Source organism: Pteropus medius, unplaced genomic scaffold (assembly GCF_902729225.1).
Source record: "Pteropus medius unplaced genomic scaffold, Ma_sr-lr_union100, whole genome shotgun sequence".
NCBI classification, from domain to species: domain Eukaryota; kingdom Metazoa; phylum Chordata; class Mammalia; order Chiroptera; family Pteropodidae; genus Pteropus; species Pteropus medius.
This window is the reverse complement of record NW_024349224.1, coordinates 8,529,476-8,552,525: the sequence shown is the minus strand read 5'-3', so window position 1 is coordinate 8,552,525 and position 23,050 is coordinate 8,529,476. Positions and strand designations below refer to the sequence as shown.

The following is a 23,050-nucleotide window of genomic DNA, read 5'->3' as shown; positions in this document are numbered from 1 at the left end:
GCCTGGAAGGAGGCATCAGCAACCTAGGGAGGCCTCAGACCTAGCATCAGCCCAGCTCGCAGAGTGGCCTCGTGTGGCTGCTGGGCCTCTCAGGGCTTCACACCTCATCCCCATGCAGGGCTAGTCCGCTTGGCAGAGCTGCAGAAGGGATCTGGCAGGGAGCTTTAACCTTCAACTTCTCCTAGTTTACGTGCAGGTCGCATAGGGTCATGCTTTACACAAGGCTCCATCTGAGTTTTCTTCAAGCCAAGGGAGTCTCGAGGGGCCAGCGTGAGGAAGAGATGTCTGTGAAGATAAGCCCCAAACCCACCAAGCGTGTGTGCAAACTCTAACAATGTGCATTGCTCCACCGATGTGATGTCCACACCCTAGGGCTCCCCTTCTGGGAACACAGCATCCTGCATAAGACAAGGGACCCTGCCTTCCTGTCTGGTTCAGTCCATGTCCGGACTTGGCATCTGGGAGGAGGCTAGCAGCCCAGAGGCCGTGGGGAGGGTCTAATGATAAGAACTTCTCACCTGTAGAAGGTGCTTGACCATCCCCAAAGCCCACTGGGGAGGGTGGGGGTTAGGTAGGTGGCGAGACTCCCCCGATGGTTAGTAAGTAAAGGCTAGAGTGGGGACACTAATGTGCGGGGTGAGGCTCGGGGAGGGGGACAGTTCCCAGCGCTCTGCCCCCCTGGTTGGGGCAGGCCGGGAGGCGGGGTAAGGGGGCTGCTGTCTGTCTGCATCTGTCTCTTCCTCTCTGTTTTTTGCTTTGTACCAGTTTGTTAATTCTCCCTATCTCTCTCCATCTCTCTATCTCTGGATCTCTTCTTCTATTTCTGTTATCTCTGCTTCTTTTTGTTGTCCACAAAGGAAGCCAGTACAGGGTTGTAACATGGAGATACAGCCATGGGAAGTGACATACCCAAGCCGGGTCTGGCCTGAGACACTCCCCTGGTTCAGGGCCCTGTCAAGCTAGTGCCAAATTCACACACCCACCTATTCGGCCAGCAAATCTTTATTCAGTGCCTGAAATGCGCCAGGGCTGACTGACAGTGAGGCCATCGAAGTGCCTGCTCTGCGGGAGCACGGATGCCAGGCGGGGGAATGTCCTTCCTCTCTCAGCTCAGCCCAGACCCCTCTCTCTGTTGTACGGAGCCCTGGATCTCCACCGCACTGTGACAGCAGATCAGAGTTTGGGCCACCCACATAGCAGTCGGAGGGGGGACTGGGGGTTTTCACACCACTGAGTAAGCAGCATTCTCTGAATTTCAGTGTCCAGTCACCCGGAGGGCCCGGAGGGCTGGCAGCCCCCTGAATGGTGGCGACACTTCTGTGAAAATAGGCCCTGAGAGGACTGGCTGTGACTGGGGCAGCCTGGCTGGGAGGACCAACATCCCCAGGGCGAACCTCCAGTTCACAGCTGCCCCAGTGCCTGAGGGGATGACATCCCGAATGCCCCTCATGGGGCGGAGTCGTGGGAGGGCAGTGACAAGAGGGAGGAAAGGGAGAGGCTGGGGCCTCCTCTGCCAGACTGTGCCAACTTGGGCTCAGGCCCTTCCCGAGACCAGAGGTGGGCAATGGCAGAGACAGGGTGCTCTGTTATGAAGGCAGGGGGTGGGCGTGGGCCAGGCGTGATGGTGTTGCTCTGTGCTGGCAGGGACCTTGGGATTATAGGAACTGTAGACTCCTACAGTCCTGGATTTGTGGACTCTCAGACCACAGATGAATCTGGATGGGACCTTTGAGGTCATGTGGTCCAACCTGGTCCCCATCCCCTCCCTCCCCAGCCCCATGTACAGACATGGAAACTGAGGCCCAGAGGCAAGCAGGGGGCTGTTCAAGGTCACACAGCAAGTCTGAGCTGAGTCCAGGTCGCAAGGCCAGCCCCCTATTCATGTGACACCGTGTGGGAATGCTCAGCTTGGGCAGGACCAGAAGAGGAGGACATGGCACTCTGGATGGGGAAGTAGAGCATGACGAACCAGCAGAAGATGAAGACACCTGTGAGGAGGATAGGGCGTCGGCGAGCCCGGCGGTTGGCCAGCCTTCCTGCGTGGGGTTCTGGCCCGGGGGGAATCCTGAATCCTGCGTCCAACCGCTCCTGCCACGCCTCCCACACTCCCCAGTGCAGGCACGGCAGCCCGCCACCCCCTGGCCTAGGAGCCTCACCTTGCAGGGAGTTGAACAGTGCGAAGATGTAGACGGTCGACAGGCCCAGGGGCGTGAGGATGGCCAGTCCCCAGGTCATGCCCACCAGGCTGGAGAGGCCCAGCAAGGTGAGGGCCCCCTTCCAGTTCTGCCGCTCCTTCTTGCCTGCTGTGGCACTCGACAGGGTGAAGATCTTCCAGGCCACCAGGCCCAGGACCACGGTGCTGAAGAGGAAGGTGAGGAGGAAGTAGCCGTGGACGGTGACATAGAGGGCAGAGATGGCAGTCTCCTCCTGGAACCAGCACCTGGAGCAGGTGAACGACCGACCATTGGGACTGGGACAAGTGCCAGCAAGCGCCCGGCAGTCTCCCCCGACTGACCTCCAATGGCCAAGAAGATGGATGCCTTTCCCGTCTCCAGCCTTCGATCCCCCACTCTCCAGTCCACTGTTTCTTTAGACCAATGGATATGAAAGGGCCAATTTGGCACCAAAGACATGTTGCATTTGCTCCACATCGTGTCGTAAAAAAATTGAATTAACGACCGTCCTTTAAAAAGCAGCTTTGGCATAAACATCCAGATTTCTGCTTCTTTTATAAAACCATACACTTGGCAGCTCAGTGGATGCTCTCGAGCAACAGTAATCGGCTGCCCATTAAGTGGGTGTGTGACTGCCAGTCTATTGCAGTCCCCACCTGGGCCACCTCATGCACTTATGTTACCGACAGGACCCCTGTGGCCCCTGCATTTGAGGCCCTGGGGGCAGGACCAAGGCCCCACCAGCCCCTCTTAGCACAGAGCCATGGGCTCAAGGCGGGCACCCTGGGAGAGGCTCAGCTCCACCCCACTGCTCCCTGAACTGCAGGGGTGAAGGGCCCCAAAGAACATGTCGATCCGATGAAGAGACTGAGGCCCCGGGAGAGGACGGACTTGCCCAAAGTCACACCGCAACGCAGAGGCAGAGCCTAGAGGCAACTAGAGCTGTTGGCTGGGCAGGTTGTGCCCTGCGCAAGAACACCTGGCTGAGGGGACAGGTGGGGGCTGAAATCCAGCTCACCTTCCACTCGCCAGGCTGAGCACCTGGCATGGCAGATTGGGGGTGAGGGTGAGGATACCCTTGGAAATTTGTCCAAAAGGGCCATGTGGGCTGGTGGTGGCCCAGGCTCGAGCAAGCCATCCTACCTTCTGGTCCAGTTCTCTCTCCTCCTTCTCAGGACCCCTTGCTCATTGTGCTTCCTCTCTGCAGACCTCAGTTTACCCCTCCAGGCCATGAGCTAGCTAGATCTGAGGATCCTTTGGTTTATTTACTTGGTCTCTCCTCCCAAATTCCTCTCTCTCCCCACCTCCCTCTGGCCCTGGTATGTGCAGGCAGGGACCTGACCTCACCCCTACTCCCACAGCCACCACTCACAGCTCCAGTGAGGTTCTGTTTTCCTTGTCACGGATGGTGTAGCGGCCATAGCTGTTGGCACTCCCAGTGCCGATGACCATTAGGGCTGGCAGGCCTGGGCGAAGGGGAGAGGCATGGCATTGCTGGGGCTCCCCTGGCATGTCCTCTTCCAACACCCCATCCAACTGCCCATCCCTCGAGCCCTGAGCTTATCTGAGAGATGGAACTGCTTCTCTCTTTTAGGCTGTTTCCCTCCCTGCCCCTTCCAGGACCAGCCATGTCTCCTCTGCCTATCTGGGCAACACCTACCCCAGCCCACGAGGCTCAGCTTCAGGAAGTAGTGACTGAAGTAGGTGTTAAAGACCCTGATGACAAGTAGATAGAGGTGGAAGGCTTCTAGGACCATCCAGGTGAACACACAGAGCAGAAAGTAGTGGAAGATGGCCCCCTGGGCCCAACAGGTGGCATGGGACTCCTTTGAGTCATGTCCCATATTGATGAAGAAAGTTAGATTCAGGAGAAACAAGCTAATGCTCAGGGCGACATGGATCTTGGGAGAATCTTCCGACTTGAACCTCTGCCAGTAGAATCTGAGGAGAGAAGGGCCCGTGAGAGGCTTCAAGAGGCCACAGCATCCCCGGGGCACTCAGGCCTCTCCATCTCACCTCGTCTGTCCCGCCCCTGCCAGCGGCCAGTGGGAGAGCCTTCGGGTGCAAGTCCAGGAGCCCTCTCGTGGCCCCCCAGATCCTGCGGGCCTCGTTCATCGAGTCGATGCTTTAGGCAAACCGCATAACTCGTTCTGCTCTTCCGCGCCTCCCAGACTTTGCCCACGCTCTTCCTTCCACTCTCGAGGCCCCGCCCTCCTCTGCTACCTAAATTCTCCTTGGTCATTTTCTTCTGGGGAGGCCGTCTCTGAATACCCCTCATCCTAGGCTGATTTGTGTTTCCCAGCTTCACAGTGTAACTGTTTACCTTCTCATCGTCTTCCACTCTGTGACCTCGGGCCTAGCACAGCAGGCAAGAAGAGGGCCTAGATGCCCTGGCTGGGTGAGTGGACCAGTTGAGCGTGGGTGCATGAGGCATGGGATGTGGTAGGGAGAGTGAGGTTCAGAGATGGACAGGGACTCTCCAGAGTCACAGAGCAGAGCAGGGACTCCAGGCTCCCAGCCTAGTGCTTCTTCCCAGGGCTCACCTCCCTGTCAGTGTAGCTCCCACTCTGAATTCTTAGCAAATTAGATCTCAGAGGGCGTTCATGCGAGGGATGGGAGCCCAGGGCTGCCTGGAGAAGGCTGAAGGATAATGGCTACCTCACCTGAGATGTCAGGTGCCACCCTTGGGAGATGGTGGCAGTTCCCCCTGGAGCTCCGAGCCAGCTCACAGGGCCCAGCAGTGCAGCCAGCTGGCAAGTCATGCTCACCTTGTTGGGGGTAGGGGCGGTGTCGTAGACCAGGGTTTGGGGGATGGCTACAGGCATGGCACCATGTACACCCATCGCTAGGTCCGAGATAGAGCGGTTGGGGCCAGTGGAGGCTGCAGCCCAAAGCCAAATGGTGACAGAAGCAAAGAGTCATGTGGAGAAGAGCAGTGGGAGGGCCCTGGACCGGGAGTCAGGAGACCCAAGTCCTGCTCCAAGACACTCACGGGTCAGAAGACACTTATGGGGCCGCTTACACAGGCTCCTCCAAGCTGGCGGTTCCTGTGGGTCTCTCAGCCATGGCCTGGGCCAGGGAGAGCCTGGGCATAGGCTACTGGGGTATCTGCTGTTTCTGCCTGTCCTGTACCCACTCTTCCTTCTTCCAGAAACAGCCCCAAGTGCACCCTTCCCTACCCTCAGCCACGAAGTTCGAGTGGGGTTGGCCATTAGTTAGCTCCAACCCAAGGGCAGGCACGTGACGTGGCCTGGCCAATCAGTGTGCTCCATCCCGTGACCACAGCGATCTGTGCAGTCATGGGCACATGGTCCAAGTTGGACCAGCAAAACTCAACTCTGATATCCATGGGATAAAATTGCATAGAACACACACACACACACACACACACACACACACACACACACACACTCATGCACGCGCATGTAAAAAGTGGAAGAGACTGAATGAGGTCTGTATTCGAGTTAGTAGCACTGTACCAATGTCAGTTTCCTGGTTTTGATATTGCACCTGGGTTATATAAAATGTTATCTCCGGGGAAAGCTGGATGAAGAAACCATAGGATTCTATGTACTATTTTCGCCACTTCCTGTTAGTCTATAATTATTTCAAAAAAAGAAAAAAACGTTTAAAGATTTCAGCTCTGGGACTCAGTGTGGGCAGCTAAGAAGCTGTGGTGCAAGCCTGGGGTTTCCCCTGAGTGCAGAGAAGCTGCCCGGCGTGACTGACAGGAGAAAGCAAAGTTGTGAGAAGCAGCGGGAGGTCAAGGCCTGGGAGCGTGGTCCTGGATTCACCTGTGCCTGACGCGAGCACACTTTGGGTTTCTCAGCCACGTGAAGCACACCCTCCCTATTACGTTTCAGCCAATGTGAGCTGAGTTTCTGCCACTTGTAACTGAAATGGCCTCGACACATTTCAACCTCCAACCCCATTTTATCGATGAGCAAACTAAGGTTTGGGGAGGACATCAGTGTAATGCTGCGCAACCAGGGGGCCTTCTACCCTGCACTGCTGCCGCCCTTGAGGACAGGAGGGAGTGGGGATGGTGTCACCCACCTCAGGGCCGTGTAGAGGATAATCGTGAAGGCCAGGAAGATCATGGACGTTCCACAGCCAGCCTGGGAAATGCGTGTGAGGGTCTGCGCGGTGACCTTGTCCAAGACCGGCCTCTGTGGGCAAACCACACCCCACCCCAAACCAGGACCTCATCAGTTGGAGGCCAGGCAGCCCCCTCTGGGGACAGAAGTCTGGGCATCTTCAGAACTGCTGGGATCTGGGTGAATGGGCTGTTACCAACAGTAGGGCGAAGAAGGTCAGGTGGTCACAGTGGCACACAGTCTGCTTGGCCCCAGGCTCTGTAGAGCAGCCCTCGGAAGACCAGTCTCCTGTAGGCCCTGGAGTGGACGGGTGGGGAGGAAGAAGGGAAGAGAGGGTACCAGAGAGGAGGAAAAGGGGACAGAGGGCGAGAAGGGAGCCCATACCCTCCCTGCCTGTCTTACCCAGAGGAGGCCCTCTGGGCCCTACCTTTGGCCACATCCCAGAATACACAGGTGAGGGTCATATTCTGAAACCAGAGGGGGGGCGTCAGGGGAGGGGCAGGGGGAGGTTGGGAGAGGGGGAAGGAGAGTGTGGGAGACGGAGGGAGGGAGGGAGAGGGAGAGGGCGGCATGCTCCCGCATCTTAGCACGTGTGCGCATTAAGTAGAAAACAGAGCTCACCCCGTGGTCACACAAGAGCATCAGCTGCACCATTCGATGGCCCCTGGATCAGCGTGTGAGGGGCGTGGATATGGTGACAGGCTGTGGGTGGGTGTGTAATGCCACGTGCATGCATGTGGGTGTGTCAGGTTCTGTGTGCACCTCTGTGTACCCCCGGAAGGTTCCAGGGGGCACACGGGCATATGCACATAGGGTGAGCATGTGTCCCTGGGCACAACTGTGTGTATGGCCCACATCCACCTCTCCTGGGTGGATGTACGGTGGGGGGGTCGGTGCAGAGTACCATGCATGCTTGTCCATATGCCCGGGGGTGCCCACCCGCCTGTCTGCCCTTCAATAGCTGTCGGGCCTGGGCGGGGGACTCACGGGAGGCTGAGGCTGGTGGGAGAAAGTGATCTCCAAAGGCTCGGCCAGACCGGTGACACGCATACGGCCCAAACTCAGGCCCACCAGGCGATTGTTCAGCACGCTGCCACTGTCCTCCAGGCCGAGCTGGGGGCCCTGTAGAGGGAGGTGGAGGAGGCCAGGCCGCGGGAAGGGGCTGTCCCGAGTCAACCCTGGCGGGGGTTCCTGGGAGCCTCTAGGGCCTATGGCTCTTGCCTGGAGGGCAAAGTCTGAGACCGGGGACCAAGGATCCGAGGCATCATGGCTGACACTCCTGCTGCTCCCTGTAGCCTCCTGCTCCTGCTGGGCCAGGGTGGGCCCTGCAATCCCAGCCAACTAGTCCCAAAGCCACCTGATGGCTCTCCATCACCGGCCTCCTGAGCTCCTCTGCCCTCTTATCTGGAGGGGCTCAGGGCACGAAGAAAGGTCAGCCCAGAAATGGAGAGCAGTGGGCGCCTACGGGAGGTGAGCACTGACCACATGAGCGCCTGACCGCACCGGCACTTAGGCAAAGACATGTCCACACGTGAGTGGATACATGCCTCTGGGGACACCCATGGGACACATTTGCAAAAATCTTAGCACATGTCCTCAAGTGGACATAGATGCACCGGAGCACACATGATTATGCATGCACCAGGAATAGGAAAGGATATGTATGTTTGTGTATGCACAAGGACACGCAGGGGACATTGACACACTTGGGCTACACATACAAGTCCAAGGGCACTGGTGTGTGGGGTCCAAACATCTGAGCATGCATGACCGATATGAGTCTGAGGTTCACAGACTCTTGAGACGGGGGTCTGGGATGACCTTGGGCTGCTTTAGAAACACTGTCCAGAGGTTCGTCGCCCCCTCTGTCCTCATCGGGTTTCTCAGGGAAGACCACAGAAGGTGAGCACTGCCTGATAAACTGAGCGCTGAACCTCAGAGCTGCCCTGAGCCTCCATCTAGCTCCTCCTCACCTTGAAGAGATTCCCCGGCCCGATGTCCAGAACAGATATGGCCAAGCGGACCGCTGCCCTGCTGCCCTGCAGGGTCGTGAACAGGCTCCTGGGCAGCCGGACTCTGTCAGCGGGCTTGTGCTCGTCCTCTGTCACCTGCATGGGAAGCTGTAACCACAGACCCGGTGGCTCCATCTTTACCCAAGGATTCCAGCCCTGAACACAGGTCCTGCCACTCCCCTATTGGGAAGGGAAACTGAGGCACAGCAGGTGGAGGGACAGCACCTAAGGACCTTAGCCCTGAGAGGCAGGACATCTGGGGGCACAGTCCAAGCTCTGCTCTGTGCAGGCTGTGAGCCCATGGACAGGTCACGGCACTTCAGTTTTCCCCGTGTGGAGAATGGAGCTAACGAAGTGCCTCATGGCCACCTGTCAGGCTGAAAGTGAGCTGTGAAGTGAGCACACTTGGATGAGCTCAGTTTGCAAATGCGAGAAAGGGTCAGCTGTGGCGTGCTTTGGCCAGGGTTCCAACAGCCCCTGCGGCTCTACAAGGCATATGGTGATGGTGTCTGGCTTCTGACTCAGGAATGAATAGGAAGAATGAAGCGATCGGGAAGGGAGCTACCAAGGGCAGAGGTGGAGGACATAAGAATTCACACGAAATGTGATTTCTACACCTGCTCCAAATAACAAAGTTTGTAAAAGCTGAGACTGCTCGAAATAGTAAAACAAATGTCCCTGGTAATTGCAGAGCACATTTCGTTCATTCTCTGACCTCACTGTTCCCTGGAGCTGCAGCCGGATCCCACCTGGTCCTGCCTCACAGCATCCCGTGGGCACTGGAATAGAGGAGCTCAGGGTTGGAGCTGAGGGCTCCAGCTTTCTCCTTCCCAGTCCAGATCCTTGTCAAAAGGACATGTGGGTGATTTCTGGGGCCAGAACATACCCCACGCAGAGGGCTCAGCTGATTGGGTGACATAATAAAAGGTCGAGAAAGGCCCTATCCGTGTTCTCTCTTCTCTTCCCTTCCCCAGAGAGACCTAAAAGTATCTCTTGCCCGCTGCCTGACCTTCTACCCTCAGCTTCAATCCTTAAGGAGGCTGCGCTCTCTCCATGCCAAGCATTCCCTGTAAATTATCTCATTTGCTCCCCCGATAACCTTGAAAGTGGGCAATACCATCATCACTTTACGGATGGGGAAACTGAGGCTCAGAAAAGTTAAGTAATATGCCCAATGTTACAATAGCTGGTAAGTGGCAGAGCCGGCATTTGAATCCAGACCAATGAAAACCCAGATTGTCTCCGTTCAGCCCTCTGCTGGACCACTAAGTGGCCTTCACCGGTTTCTGATGTGTCTCTGAGTAGAAGAACTCATGGGAACTACAAGCTTTGGAGGAGCCTTAGAGCTCATTTTACAGATGAGGACCCCAGGGCCCTGGGAGAAGAAGAGAGTTCCCAGAGGACACCTAGCGAGGTGGTGGGACGTCGTGGACTAGAACCCAGTTTCCTCATGCTCAATTCAGTGATCTTCCAAACGTCTCATCCTAAGGACCCGGATAATCTGTTACCAGGATCCACTCATCCAACTAACTCAGTAGCACTCATTAACAAGGTGGCAGAGTCCTACCTAAAGGGACATGGGGGAGATACGTTTTGATGGGCACCAAGCACAGATCATTCTGTCTCAGAATTCTGAAAAATACGCCTGGGGAAAACATTCCAGAACCAGCCAATAGGGATGGAGGAAGTCACCTGAGAGGGGGTCAGAGAGAAATGCACGTCTTCTGAGATGTTGGTGCTGAAGTTCTTGACAGAAGTCTTCAAAAAAGACAAATCCACTGTCTCCGTCAGACTTTCTTCTACCAGATGGGTCTCGTAGTCCACCCAGTATCTGCAAGAGGCCAGGATCAGGGGCAAGAAAGGACCTTGCGAGCTGAGTTAGCCACTCACCTGGTCCCCAGCCTGGATGACAGGAGGAGAGACCATGGGCAGCAGCCATCAGCCTCTTGGGGCAGGGGGGGTGACCCAGAATATCAAAGGAAAGACTTGGGATGACTTAATAGAGGAGGGGTGGCCTGGGAACCATCCACGCTGGTTCTGAGGGATTCCAGACAGCAGTTTCTCATGCATTTGTCTTTTTCATGATACATAAAATTCACCACCTTGACCATTTTAAAGTCTACAATTCGGTGACATAAAATGCATTCACAACGTTGTGCAACCATCACCACTATCTAGTTCCAGAACATTTTCGTCACCCCAAAAGGAAACCCCATACCTGTTAGCAGTCACTCCCTTCCCCCCTCCGCCGGCTCCTGGCAAGCACTAATCTGCTTTTTGTTTCTGCGAATTTGCCTTTTCATATGAATGGAATTATAAGATTTCTGGTATTTTGTGCCTGGCTTCTTTCACTTAGCATAATATTTTCAAGGTTCTTCTATACTGTAGCATGTATATAAGTATTTCATTCTTTTTAGGGATGACTCATATCCCGTTGTCTGGATATACCACATTGTGTTTATCCAGTCACCCACTGATGGACATTGGGTTTGTTTCCAAGTCTAGGCTATTGTGAATAGGGTTGCTGTGAACATTTGCATGCAAGCTTTGGTTTGAAGACTAGTTTTTCAATTCTTTTGGGTTTATACCTAGAAGTGGAATTTCTGGGATACATGGTAATTCTATGTTTAACTTTTTGAGAACTTGTCAAACTGTTTCCCACAGCAGCTGTACCATTTTACATTTCCACCAGCAATGTATGTTCCAATTTCTTTGCATATTTGCCAACACTTGTTATTTTTCATTTTGTTTTTAATGGTAGCTATCCCAGTGGGTGTAAAGTGGTATTTCATTGTGGCTTTAATTTGCATTTACCTAATGAGTAATGATGTTGAGCATCTTTTCATGTGCTTGTTGGTCTATATCTTCTTTGGAGAAATGCCTCTGAGTATTTTAAACTGTGGAATGATAATTGTGTGGCTTGAATGAGCATGCCATCATGTTTATTGAGTGCTAACTGCATACTGGGAATTCAGCCTTTGGAGACCGAGCTGTATGGGAACCGACTTATGGGAACTGAACTGTTGTTGGAACCACACAGAACATAAAAGTTACTGGCATTTATTTTACTGCAGTCCCCTTGCTTCAGCTAAAATAGTAGGGTGAGACAAGCCCTTGGCTCTCTCCATGGTACTGAAACTTCACTGCGCTCCATCATTCCTTTTCTAAGTCTGGGATCCTAAGACCTGCTGCCCAGGTGGGGGCAGAGATAGCAATGGACGGGAAAGAGGAACAAAAGTAGATATAGCTAGAACAAGTGTGTTGGAAAGGAGTAGCTATGGAGGGCTTGGCAGAGAGGCGAAAGGAGGCTTTTATTTTGACATCATTTTTGGATAGTCACAGTTACCAAGGGAGGGGAACCCAAAGAAACCAAAGAAAAAATGTTGTACCATATGAAGAGAAGGCCGTGCAAATATGTGCAAATGCACTTGGCTGGGCAGGCAGTTAGAACCATCCAACCAGAAACAGTGGGATGAGATTGTCCAAATCCATTGATTTACATCAATTGATTCTAGCTTTTATTTACCTTTTAAAAATCTAAATAAAGAAGTATTGTGATTGTCATTGTTACCAAATAAAATAGTGAATTCTACATGTGTATGTATATGTATGTGTGTATATATGTATATATCCCTGTATATATATATACACGCACACATATATGTATATATATGTGTATATATCCCTGTGTTTGTGTGTGTGTGTGTGTGTGTGTGTCACCTTGTGCACTTAACAAAAATTCTTTGGCCTCATAAGACAGCCCAATTCACTTTCTTGAGAGAAAGTTTCCTGATCTGGTTCTCAGAGCACTTTTAGAAATTATTTCAGTTGTGAAATATGACACGTATTCAAAAAGTCTAAAGCATAGATACACAGTTGAATTTTTCATGACCACATTGACACCTATTTAAGCATCATCTTCTTTGTTCGATACTAACACAACGACTCAGATTTCTTTTGGCTCATGTTTGCATAACACACATCTTTCCACGCTGTGCCTGTTTTTTAATGGGAAGTGATGTGAGGTTCAACAACTTGTCTTTTACCTTGGAGAGGATATCTTGACGTTCCCCAGACCTCTGAATTCCCAGAAAATTCAAAGTTATGGGCTCCTGAATTCTTTGGGGGCTTATCTCCTATTCTCTAGTTCACATATATCTTCCTAAGGCATCTTAAGTGCTTGCCACTTTCTGCTCATCAAATTTAATCAGCATCATGTCAATATAGTGGACTCATGATGCTTTATAGAATGTCAAGATTAATAAGACCCCTGTGAACTATATTATGACAAAGATGAGGAGAATTGACATAGCTGCAAGGAAACACTGCTGGTTCTGCCAAGGAAAAATAAATTGCTTTTGGCAGTCCTTGAAAATTTTTATGAAGAAAAAGGTCTTAGTGATATAATAGCTGCATACCAATTGCCAGGGGCTGTGTTGATTTGTTCAAGTAAATTTACTCATCTGGGACAGCAGCTGCAACTGGACATACCACGTGATTACGTTTATGATAGCCCACGGTCATTCTCCAAGATCCACCTGACTTCTTCTGGGTTAAATGGAGTTGGGATGGGTATCACTACCATTCTTCTTTAAAAATTTTTATGGTGGTATTAATCTCTGCAGGGATACAGTTTTGTTTCTGGGTTACTATCTTGATAGGGAGAAGACATTCCAGAAGCTTCCATTTAGCCCTTCAATGGAATGCCCTCCCAAAGGCAATTCGATGGAGAAATCATAGTCTTTTCAACAAATAGTGCTGAAACAATTAGATATCCAAATGCAAAAATAGTAGTAATAATAACATAAAGTTAAGCATTTATCTCACACTGTGCACAAAAATTTAACTCCAAATGCATAACCTAATTATAACAGTGAAAACCAGATCTTTGTAGAAGAAAACTTAGGAGAATCTTTGTAGCCTTGGGCTAGATGAAATTCCTTTCACATGATGTCAAAGACACAAACAAATTTAAATTAGACTTCATCAAAATTAAATGCTTTTGATATTCAGAAGGAATCATTAAGAAAATGAAAAGACAAGGCATACACTGGGAGAAAATCTTCGCAACTCATACATCTGGTAAAAGACTTGTACCCTAAATATATAAAGAATCCTTAAAACTCAATAATAAGAAGACAACCCAATTTTTTTTTTAAAAAGAGGGAAAGATTTGAGTAGGAATTTCACCAGATAAAATATACAAATGACTAATAAGCACAAAATAAGATGCTCAATATCATTAGTCATTTGTGAAAAGCAAGTTAAAACCATAGTGACATACTACTTCACACTCACTGGAATGGCTGTCACCAAAAAATGACAATATTGCAAGTATGTGTTGAAACCAGTTCTCTTACACTGCTGATGAAAAACAAATGAGAAATAGTTTTTTATAAAGCTAAACACATCCTTTCCATATATCTCAGCAATTCCTTTCCTAAATATCCACCCAAAAGAAATAAAAGCTTTCAAAATACTTGAATTCTAATGTTCATGACAACATTACTCATAATAACCCCAAACTGGAAACAACCCAAATGTCCATCAATTGGTGAATAAATAAACAAACTACAGTATATCCACCTGATGGAATATTACTCAGCAATAAAAAAAAATTATGGATATGTGTTAAAATACGAATGAAAATCAAAAACACTATGACAAGCGAAGGAAGCCAGACTCAAAAGACAGCATATTATATGGTTTCCTTATATAAAATGCCCAGAAAAAGCAAGTCTATAGAGTAAAAAGCAGATCAGTGGTTGATTATGGCCAGGTATGAGAGTGAGGACTGTTTGCAGGCAGGCAAGAGGGTGTGGTGGGAATTGTTCTAAACTGATTGTAAATATGGTTCCACACACCGCATAAATACACTACAAATTACTGAACTATACTCTAGCAATGTGTAGATTGTATGGTATATGTGTCATTCCTTAATGGTGCTATCAGAATGAATAAAAACAAACAAGATACCATTATATACTTTCCAGAATGGCTAAAATTAAAAAGACTGATAATACCAAGTATCGCAAGGATGTGGGGTAACTGGAACTCTCACATATTGCTGTTGGGGGCGTAAATTGATATGGTGACCATAGAAAACCATGGCAATGCTTACTAAAATTTATCATTTGCCTACTTTTAACAGCAAATCCACTTCTAGGTCTTTGCCCGAGAGAAATGAGTGTATATATCCATGAAAATACATGTACAAAAAGGTTCATGGCAGTTTTATTCATAATAGCCCCTGTTATGAACTGCATGTTTGTGTCTCCCCAGAAATCATATGTCGGAATCTTAATTCTCAAGATGATGGTGTTAGGAGGCGGGGTCTTTGGGAGGTGATTAGGTCATAAGGGTGACAGTCTCATGAATGGCATTAATACTCTTATGAAAGAGAGCTCAGATAGCTCTCTCATCCTTCTCTCTTTTATGTGAGGATACAATGAGAAATCTGCAGTCTGCAGCCAGGAAGGGTCCTCACCAGAGCCCAACCCTCATCTTGAGTCTCTAGACTACAGAATGGTGGGAAATAAATTTCTGTGTTTATAAGCCACCCAGTCCATGGTGCTTAGTTATTACAGCCCAAATTGACTAAGACAGCCCTAAACCAGAAACAATGGAAATGCTCGTCCACAGTAGAAAGGCAATACTGTGGAATACTATAGAGCAATAATGAGAACTATTAAACTATTGCTACATTAAAAAACAAAAAAGATGAATCTCACAGGCATATTGATGAGAGAAAGAGGCCAGACACAAAGGAGTATGCACTGTATGATTGTATTTATGTGAAGTTTGAGGACAGGTGAAACCAATATTTGGTTATAGAAGTTAGAATGATGGTTAGCAGGATGGGGTATTAGTGACCAGGAAGGAGCACGAGAGATCCTTCTATGAGGCTAGAAAAGTTTTATACTTGATGTGGGTAGTGGTTAAAAGAGGCATATATATTTACTTATTATTATTGTTTTTTTAGGTGAGGCAACCCTTGGTTGACCTCACAGACTGCAAGGGCCTTGTCAGCTTACAATCTCTTATTTTTTATTTTTTATGCCTACAGCACCTTGGTCTTCCTAGGTGGTCTCCCATCCAAGTACTGAGCAGGCCCGACCCTGCTTAACTTCCGAGATCAGACGAGATCGGGCTTGTTCAGGGTGGCATGGCCGTAGTCTAAAGGAGGCATATATAAATACATAAAAATCTATTGTGTTGTACAGTTAATATTTGTGCATTTTGTCATTTTATGTATATCATATCTCAAAATAGCTTTTCTTGGAATAAACTTCGAGCTTAGGACTTTTACTCCTGAATAGGGTATAGTCATTTGTGATAGATCAATGTTCTGAGAACAAATAGAAAAGCTAGATACAATACAAAAAGAATTTGTTGAAAGGTGCTAGAAAGCTGCTAGAATAATGAAGACTAGAGGGGCTAACATTCTGCAGAAAGAAATGAGCTGAAAATCTACAGTCGCTTTTTTCTTGGGAACATTTGCTCATTCTAAGCATGAACGAAACACTGAGAATTTGAGTTTCACCCAGACAGAGGTCACTGCTGGACACACACCGCAGCACACACACACACACACACACACACACACACACACACCCCTCTGCTGGTCACAATATGAATGAACCTCAAAACCATGCTACATGAAGAAAGCCACACTCAAAAGACAACACGTCAGATGGTGCCATTTCTATAAAAGTCCTAGAAGAGGCAAATCTACAGAGTAGAAAGCAAATCAGTGGTTGACTGCGGCCGGGTATGGGAACAGGGCTGGATTGCAAGCAGGCACAGGGCACTTTGTAAAGTACCAGCAGGATATTTGTTGGTCTTAGTGATGGTGGTCGGGAGTGAAGAAACTAACCTGAGCACTGCAGAGGCCTCAAGTATACAGCTGATTTCTTCTCCAGATATTTTTTTCAGAATTCTAAACCTGTGTAGTCTGAAAGGCACTAGCTAAGCCCAAAATTCTGAAAAGCAGAGCAGAGTTTTCCACAGTCTTTTACTTTCTTTTGATGGATCATAGAGATAAAGGTGACTGATAAAACAATAAAGTTTTGAGCAGAAAACGTAGAGGACTATCTTCATGATCTTGTCATGGGCAAAATTTCTTAAACAGGACCTGAAAGCATTAACTCTAAAGTAAAATTCTGATATATTACGCTGCATTAATATTAAGAAAGTCTGTCCTTAGTCAGAAGACAGAACTAAGAGAATGAAGAGGCGGCCCATAGTGAGGGAAATTAGATTCGTGTGTATATGTTAACAAAGACATGTATCCAGCATATACCAAAAAAACCCCCTAAAAATCACTAAGAAAAATTCGAACAACCCCATAGAACAAACAAGCAAAAGACTTAAAAAGGCGCTTCACAAAGAGAATATCAGACTGTCCAATAAATTTAAGAAAGATGTTAAACTTCAATGGACATCAGGGAAATGTAATTAAAATATCACTGTATGCTACAGTACAAATGTGCCAGACCGGCTTAAATGAAAAAGTGGGCACTACTAAGCGTTGACAAGGATGGTAAGCAACTAGAACTATTGTCTACTGATTGTGGGAATGAAATTTGGTTCAGGCTCTTTGGAAAACGTGCAGTTTCTACTAAAGCGAATCACACACCCTGTGACTCACCAGCTCCACTCCTAGCAAGACTCCATACAGAAAAACATGTTCACAAAATACACGAACGAGAATGTTCGTAGCAACACTATAAGCCAGAAAGTGAAGACCACCCAAATATCCATCAACATAAAATGGATAAATGAGTTGTGTTTTATATAATACATGTGTATCATAAAGGACTGAAAAGAAATACACCAAAATGAAAATAATGGTTATCTCCGGATAGTAAGAAGGGGAATTTTTCATTTTCCATATCTATTTTTCAAATATTTAATGACGAATATGTAATATTTTTATCACCAGGAAAAAAGTCACTAAAATAAAGAACACTCGAATTTATTGAGTTCTCACTATTTTCCAATACGTCTTACATGCACGATCTCATTGAATCTCAGCAACAGCCCCATGAGAGAGGTATAGGAGAGAAGTCAAGGACAAAGGCTTTGGAATAGTAGTAAAATGGCAATGCTGATAATGAGATAATGCACAAAGAGGAGCCCCCTGAACAGCTTCTTGGGGCTAAGAGGCTCCTGGAGCAGCTGCAGGTGGGGGTGGGAGCATTTTCAGGCCACCGAAATGACATAGCTCAAATCAGATTGCTGTCCTAACACCCAGCCTAAGAATGCATGTTTTCATTTCTTTTTTTCAACAAATATGGATTGAGTGACAACTAGGACTCTGTCCTGAGTATTTCAGAAGAGTTACGGGCAGCTTTGATTGGAAGGGAGTGGAGGAGAGAGACGCAAAGATATTTTTGGATATGATTCGTGGAGATGTATTTTAAACCCTTTCCTCTCCCTCAATCCAATATCTCTTGGTCTCTTGAGCTTATCAGTCTCTTGGTCTTATTGGTTGTACAGCATACAGTTTCTCGAATCCATCCCTCCTTTCTAGGCACATAGTGAACGTTGGTGCTGGTGCTGGTGATTCAGCCCTCATTCTTACCCAGACTACTGCACTTGCATCCTACCTGGTCACGTCTCATCCTGCATCACCACCCTGTGCATCCTTCCCTGAAGCCCGAGCAGTCTTTTCAAAATGCAAATCGACTACACTCTGCCTCTACTTAAAATAGATTATTTCCCTGCCGACTCCCGCATTGACACGGCTTACGCCACCCTTCACACTTTGGTCCCTGCTTGTATTTCCAGTTCTATCCGCCATCCACCTCCCCTTCCTGGTGTTGCTTTCATCCCCAGCACTTTACTCTCTTACAGTTCAAAGCACTGTAGTTCTTTCCCAATACTGAAGTTCTGCTGCTTGAATCTCCTAACGTTGCCTGTGTCTAACGAGAAAACTCCTGTGCATCCTGAAAAACACTTTCTTGGGATCCCTCTTTTGTGAAGCCTTGGCTGACTTTTCTCCTTTGAGCTAAACTAGTACCCAGTCTCTTCTTCTATATGACCGCGCTCTAGAGTCATCGTCCTTTGGGCCTGTGTCTGTCCCTTCACAACTCCCAACGGCAGGGATAGGGGCTGATTTCTCTCTCTATCCACTGGATCAGAGGGGCCTCAGTGAGTGGAATGGGGAGAAAATGGGTGTCAGACAACAAGGTGGAGGAGTGAGATGGGAACGGAATTTTCGGGGGGTCATGGGGGCTGATAGCTCCATCTCTCCCCTCTCCCCTTCGCCCTCGCAGGAGCCTCCGATGGCTGCTCCAGCTCAGAGGGTCTCCTACCTCTGCAAGTTTCCCAGATCACAGGATTTGTCCTTCGACTGCCTGCACTTTGTGAAGCACTTAGCGGTGTTCGTGAGGTAGAAGGTTTGGTACAGGTCCATGTTGACGAGCCCCAGGCAGACGTTTCTCGATTGCTCAGAGCTCTCAAGTATGCTCGTGGGATTTTTCTGATCTAAGGGAGGGATGGAGAGAATGTGAATGGACTGGGTGGGAAGCGGGCAGCAAGGATGAAGGGGGTGGGGGTGGGGGTGGATCTTGGGCTCCAGAGTGTAGCCATTGCCAGAATGTGAGGTTAAAAAAAAAAGGTGACATTTTAGAATGGGTTTTGATAATGATCAGATCTGGGTGCAAAGATGTCTTAAGGAGCTTATAAAGGAACTTTAAATTTCTGTTAGGTTCTAAAGATACTCAGGATACTTTGTTTAATGGAAAAAAAAAAGGCACATGATAGATAAGCCTGTGTATAATACGATCCACATTTGCTTTTTAAATACAAAAGGAAGAGGGAGAGAAAGAGAGAAAGAAAAGAAAGAAGGAAGAAGAGAGAGAAAAGAGAGGAGGGGAGGGGAGGGAGGGGGGAGGGAGGGGAATGGAGGGACTCCTCAGCGGGGGAACAGGCGCCACACGCTGTGCAACCCCAGGGGTTTCGAAAGGGTGCTGAACGCAGGTGGCACCATGGTGGCTGTTAGCAGAGCCTCCCCCTGGCCGGCTGTAAATGTTAGCGCAGTCATGTGTGTGAAGCTGATGACAAGCACCTAGTGTAGAGATTATTATGAAATACCTTTTTCTGTGGTTATTTTTGGAAGGCGTTGGAAGCATTTAGCCCAGACAGGGAGACCCTGAACCAGGCCTGGGTGCCACGGTGACACCTCATCCCTGCAGACCTGCCCTATGCTTGTCCATTCTGCTCTGCCCCAGAGTCTGACCTCTGAGGACCACCTCGGTCTAGATTTAAATGGGGGGCTGGCCAGAGGTCAGCGGGCAGCAGGGGGGCAGGGCAGAACTTGTGGCGCCCCTATAGCCCCTCCCTAGGGCTCACCACGGATGGGCCCACTTTTCTCTGCTCAAGCCACAGCCTTGCCTCCCTGTGCCAGCCCCAGCCTGTAACACCCCTTCGTGGCTCCCCTATGTTATTAGCGTATGTCTGCCTCTTGCTGGCCCCCCACCACGCCCTCGACTCCTTTGAAGCCCCTGTCACTTTGCTAGACCAGTGAGCCCATGGAGGGCAGGGACCACCATGGAGTACCAGCACAGGGCCTGGCACTGCGTAGAGGATACCATCAGTGCTTCTTGAATGAATGAATGAATGAATGAATGAATGAGAAAATGGGCAACTCACCCATAGATATCTACAAAGGACGGAGTCCCCTCACTACTCGAAGGCTGACACTGCCTGAACTGGAGCCCCCCCCATCACCACAGGGCAAGCGCGGCCCCCCGGGGGAGCCCAGCCAGTGAATTATGGCTTTGCGAAGGGCCCAGGGGCCTTCTGATGCCCAGTGAGACCTGTGACAGCCACTGCTGGTTGTTAGGTTAATTAATCCGCTGTTGCCTGAGGCCAGCTCTGCACCAGACCCTCCCCAGCCACCAGCAGGACAGTACTACAACCTCGCATCCTTTTTTTGAGCCAGGGACTAACTAAACTTGGCACTTCACAGAATCTCTCAACATTTGAAAACAAGAGGGTTCTTTGAGACCCAAAGAGGTTAATCCATGTGCCCAAAGCCACACGACTCCACACGGGACAGACACATGGGGGGCACGCAGGCTGCTCACCGAGGACCTGGCAGGGCATCGAGATGGGAGCAGTGAGGAGCGGGGAGCTGGTGGGTGGTGCAGGTGGAGGGGGCCGGACAAGGGGCTTGGGGGAGGGCGGAGTGAGCCCTACTTGGGCTCAGCCTCTAGATCAGTGGTCCCCAACCTTTTTGGCACCTGGGACCAGTGCTCCTATGAGAATCTAATGCCTGATGATCTGAGGTGGAGCTGAGGTGCTGATGCCAGCGCTGGGGAGCGGCTGCAGACACAGATGGAGCTTCACTGGCTCACTCGCCTGCCTACCGCTCACCTCCTGCTGTGGTCAGCGGCCCGGGGGTTGGGGACCCCTGCACTAGAGTGTCCAGCCCCTTCTTCAGGAACTCAGAGGCCAACTGGAGAAGAGCTCGTTCGGGGCCCACCTGTATCCCATACCAGGCCTATTGGGGAGCCACAGCCCAGGGTAAAAATGTGGGGAGCATTCTCCATGCTCCCCTCATCTCCAGGGCACCATGGGGGAGCAAGGAGATCTGAGGCCCAGCACTGAGGAAGCTTGTCAGGACAACATCTAACTCAAGGACAAGGTTAGAGAAGGCGCCGAGACCTTTGGGGTGGGCTCCTCGGAGGACATGCTCCAGACACCCCCACTCCCTACCCCCTCCTTGTCCCTGGGCCTCCCAGGCTTGGCAGGAGCAGATGAGGAGCCAGTTGCTCACCTGAGCCCAGGAGCAGGAGGAGCACGAGAAGCAGGACCCCCAGTGCCCTGGGGGTCACCATCCTTGGCCGGCCTTGCCCACGCTGGCGAGAGCTCTGCAGCTGTGTGTGCTCTGGTCCCAGGCTCCGCAGAGCCCGCCTGCCCCAGCCTCTGCTGAAGCGTCACAGCTTCCTGTGGCCTCTCCTCACCCTTCCTGCTCCATGGCGCCATCGGTCGGGTTGTGAAAGGCATGGGGCACTGGTCGGTGTTCCCAGCCTCCCCTCACCTTGTGACCACCTGCCAGACCAGGCAGGAGCTGCTGAAACCCCCCAGGGACGCTGCTCCAGGGCCCTGCCGGGGTGGGTGCTGTGGGGCTGGGGTCCAGGGGCCCCGTCTGCGCATGAGCAGACGCCTGCGGCATGGTGATAAGCACGGCCCTTGGACTCTGGCGCACCTAGCTCAGACCTTCCTCTCACAGGCTGGGGCCTCTCGCAGCCTCTATTTCCTCCTGCATGAGAGATACAGCGGTGGGCTGCCTCCTGGGGCCCCGTCGGGGCGTGAGGACCCCCGTGACCTGCTGGGCACACAACCTGGCTGTAGGGATGAGGGTGAAGACGTGGACAGTGCTCCCGCTCCCTCTTTCACGCCTATGGTTTGAACAAGCCTGGGTTCAAGGCCACACCTTCTGGGGGCCTGAGAGAAGAGAAGGCGCCCACCCTGGGGCCCCACCCTCCCCCACCAGATAGGGTAACTGGAGAGGCAGGATAGTGAGGGAGGGGACAGGCGCATGTGCTCTGGGGGTTGGTCAGGCCTGGGCTGACATCTGTCCCGGCCACTTCCTGGCTGGCGGAGCTTGTGCGAGCTGGCCATTGCTCTGAGCCTCTCACGAGGCATCTGGAGAACTCCCGGGGAGATGCCTGCGGAGCCGCGCAGTCGGTTGGCATGGCCGTTATTGTAACTATCATGTTCTGATTACCAGGACTACGAAATCGTTGTCATCGCAGCCCTGTTGATCGTGGTGGCCCAGGCGGAAAGCGGGGGGCAGCAAACACACATGGGGTGAGGGATGAAGACGGGGAGGGGTGGCCACGCAGGCCTTAACTCTGGTGGCCTCAAGGAGGCCTCTGGATAAGACCAGGGTCCTTGGTATGGTTCCACCACCATGCCAAGATCAGGAGGTGAAGGGCACCCTGCCAGGAGGGTCCGTTTAACGGGCACCCCCGTCAGCCCGCAGGGCCAGCGCTAGATCCGCCCCCCCACCCCCGACGGGCCTCTATTTCCTCTTCCTCTCACACAGAGTCCAAAAAGGATTCGGTTCCCTGCTGAGCCCTCTGGGCCTGAGGAGGGCTGGGGAGGGAATGCCGGGGTCACTCACGGGGTGTGGGTGGCAGGTGGGAATCTGGCGTGGAGCCCCCGGCACTTCCTCTGCAGGGAAGGCTAGAGGACAGACGGGAACTGCCGGGCTGGCCCCCACTTCCCATCCAGCAGCCCGCCCACCTCCCTCCAAGCTGCGGGCGCGGTGAGGTCAGGTGTGACCTGCTAGGCCCACGTCCTGGTGCCTGGACCCCCAGAGGGATCATGATGCCTTTTGGAGATTGGGTCCCAGAGTATTCAGCACCCCTGAAAAGACGGGGGGGCTGGGAAAGTGGTGAGAGAGGGTTGAATAGAGCCAGAGGGCCAGCACTCCTAGGCCTCATAAAGGGCAGTGACTGGCCAGCATTGCTCATAAAGGCCAGTGACTGGCCAGGAGCCACTTACAGGGCCCTGGGACCCTCGAATCCCAAGGCAAACAGAACTGTAGCTTTCTCTTCTGCCACCTCCTACCCTCCGCTTGTCTGAGCGGCTCAGGTGGGCTTCTATCTCCAGGGACAAGGCCTCCACCCCTCTGGCCAGGCCCAACCAGCATTCACCCCTCTCTGGCTGCTCCAATCCATTTCCCACATATGAACCTGACCTCCAGACATGAGCCTGGTCATGTCCTGGTGAGAACGGTGCTCCTGTT

At 50.8% G+C, this 23,050-nt stretch overlaps 1 protein-coding gene and 1 pseudogene across 2 annotated transcripts; both read right to left on the bottom strand.

Moving 5' to 3' along the window:
• Window positions 1–1,304: 1,304 nt before the first annotated feature.
• ADGRG3 (adhesion G protein-coupled receptor G3) lies at window positions 1,305–21,322 on the bottom strand. 2 transcript variants are annotated; one of them, XM_039880987.1, is made up of 12 exons: window positions 21,071–21,322; window positions 18,603–18,774; window positions 9,976–10,114; window positions 8,245–8,391; window positions 7,259–7,393; window positions 6,699–6,738; window positions 6,468–6,568; window positions 6,231–6,343; window positions 3,835–4,115; window positions 3,547–3,640; window positions 2,157–2,440; window positions 1,305–1,988 (listed from the first exon to the last, which is right to left on the bottom strand). In XM_039880987.1, exons 1-12 carry the CDS (start codon window positions 21,129–21,131, stop codon window positions 1,876–1,878), a joined length of 1,680 nt encoding a protein of 559 aa, XP_039736921.1. In that variant the 5' UTR covers window positions 21,132–21,322; the 3' UTR covers window positions 1,305–1,875. The 2 variants fall into 2 exon arrangements, with proteins under 2 accessions (XP_039736921.1, XP_039736922.1); XM_039880988.1 differs by having other exon boundaries at window positions 18,603–18,769; window positions 21,071–21,177.
• On the bottom strand, window positions 15,341–15,460 carry LOC120617448 (uncharacterized; annotated as a pseudogene).
• Window positions 21,323–23,050: the final 1,728 nt, after the last annotated feature.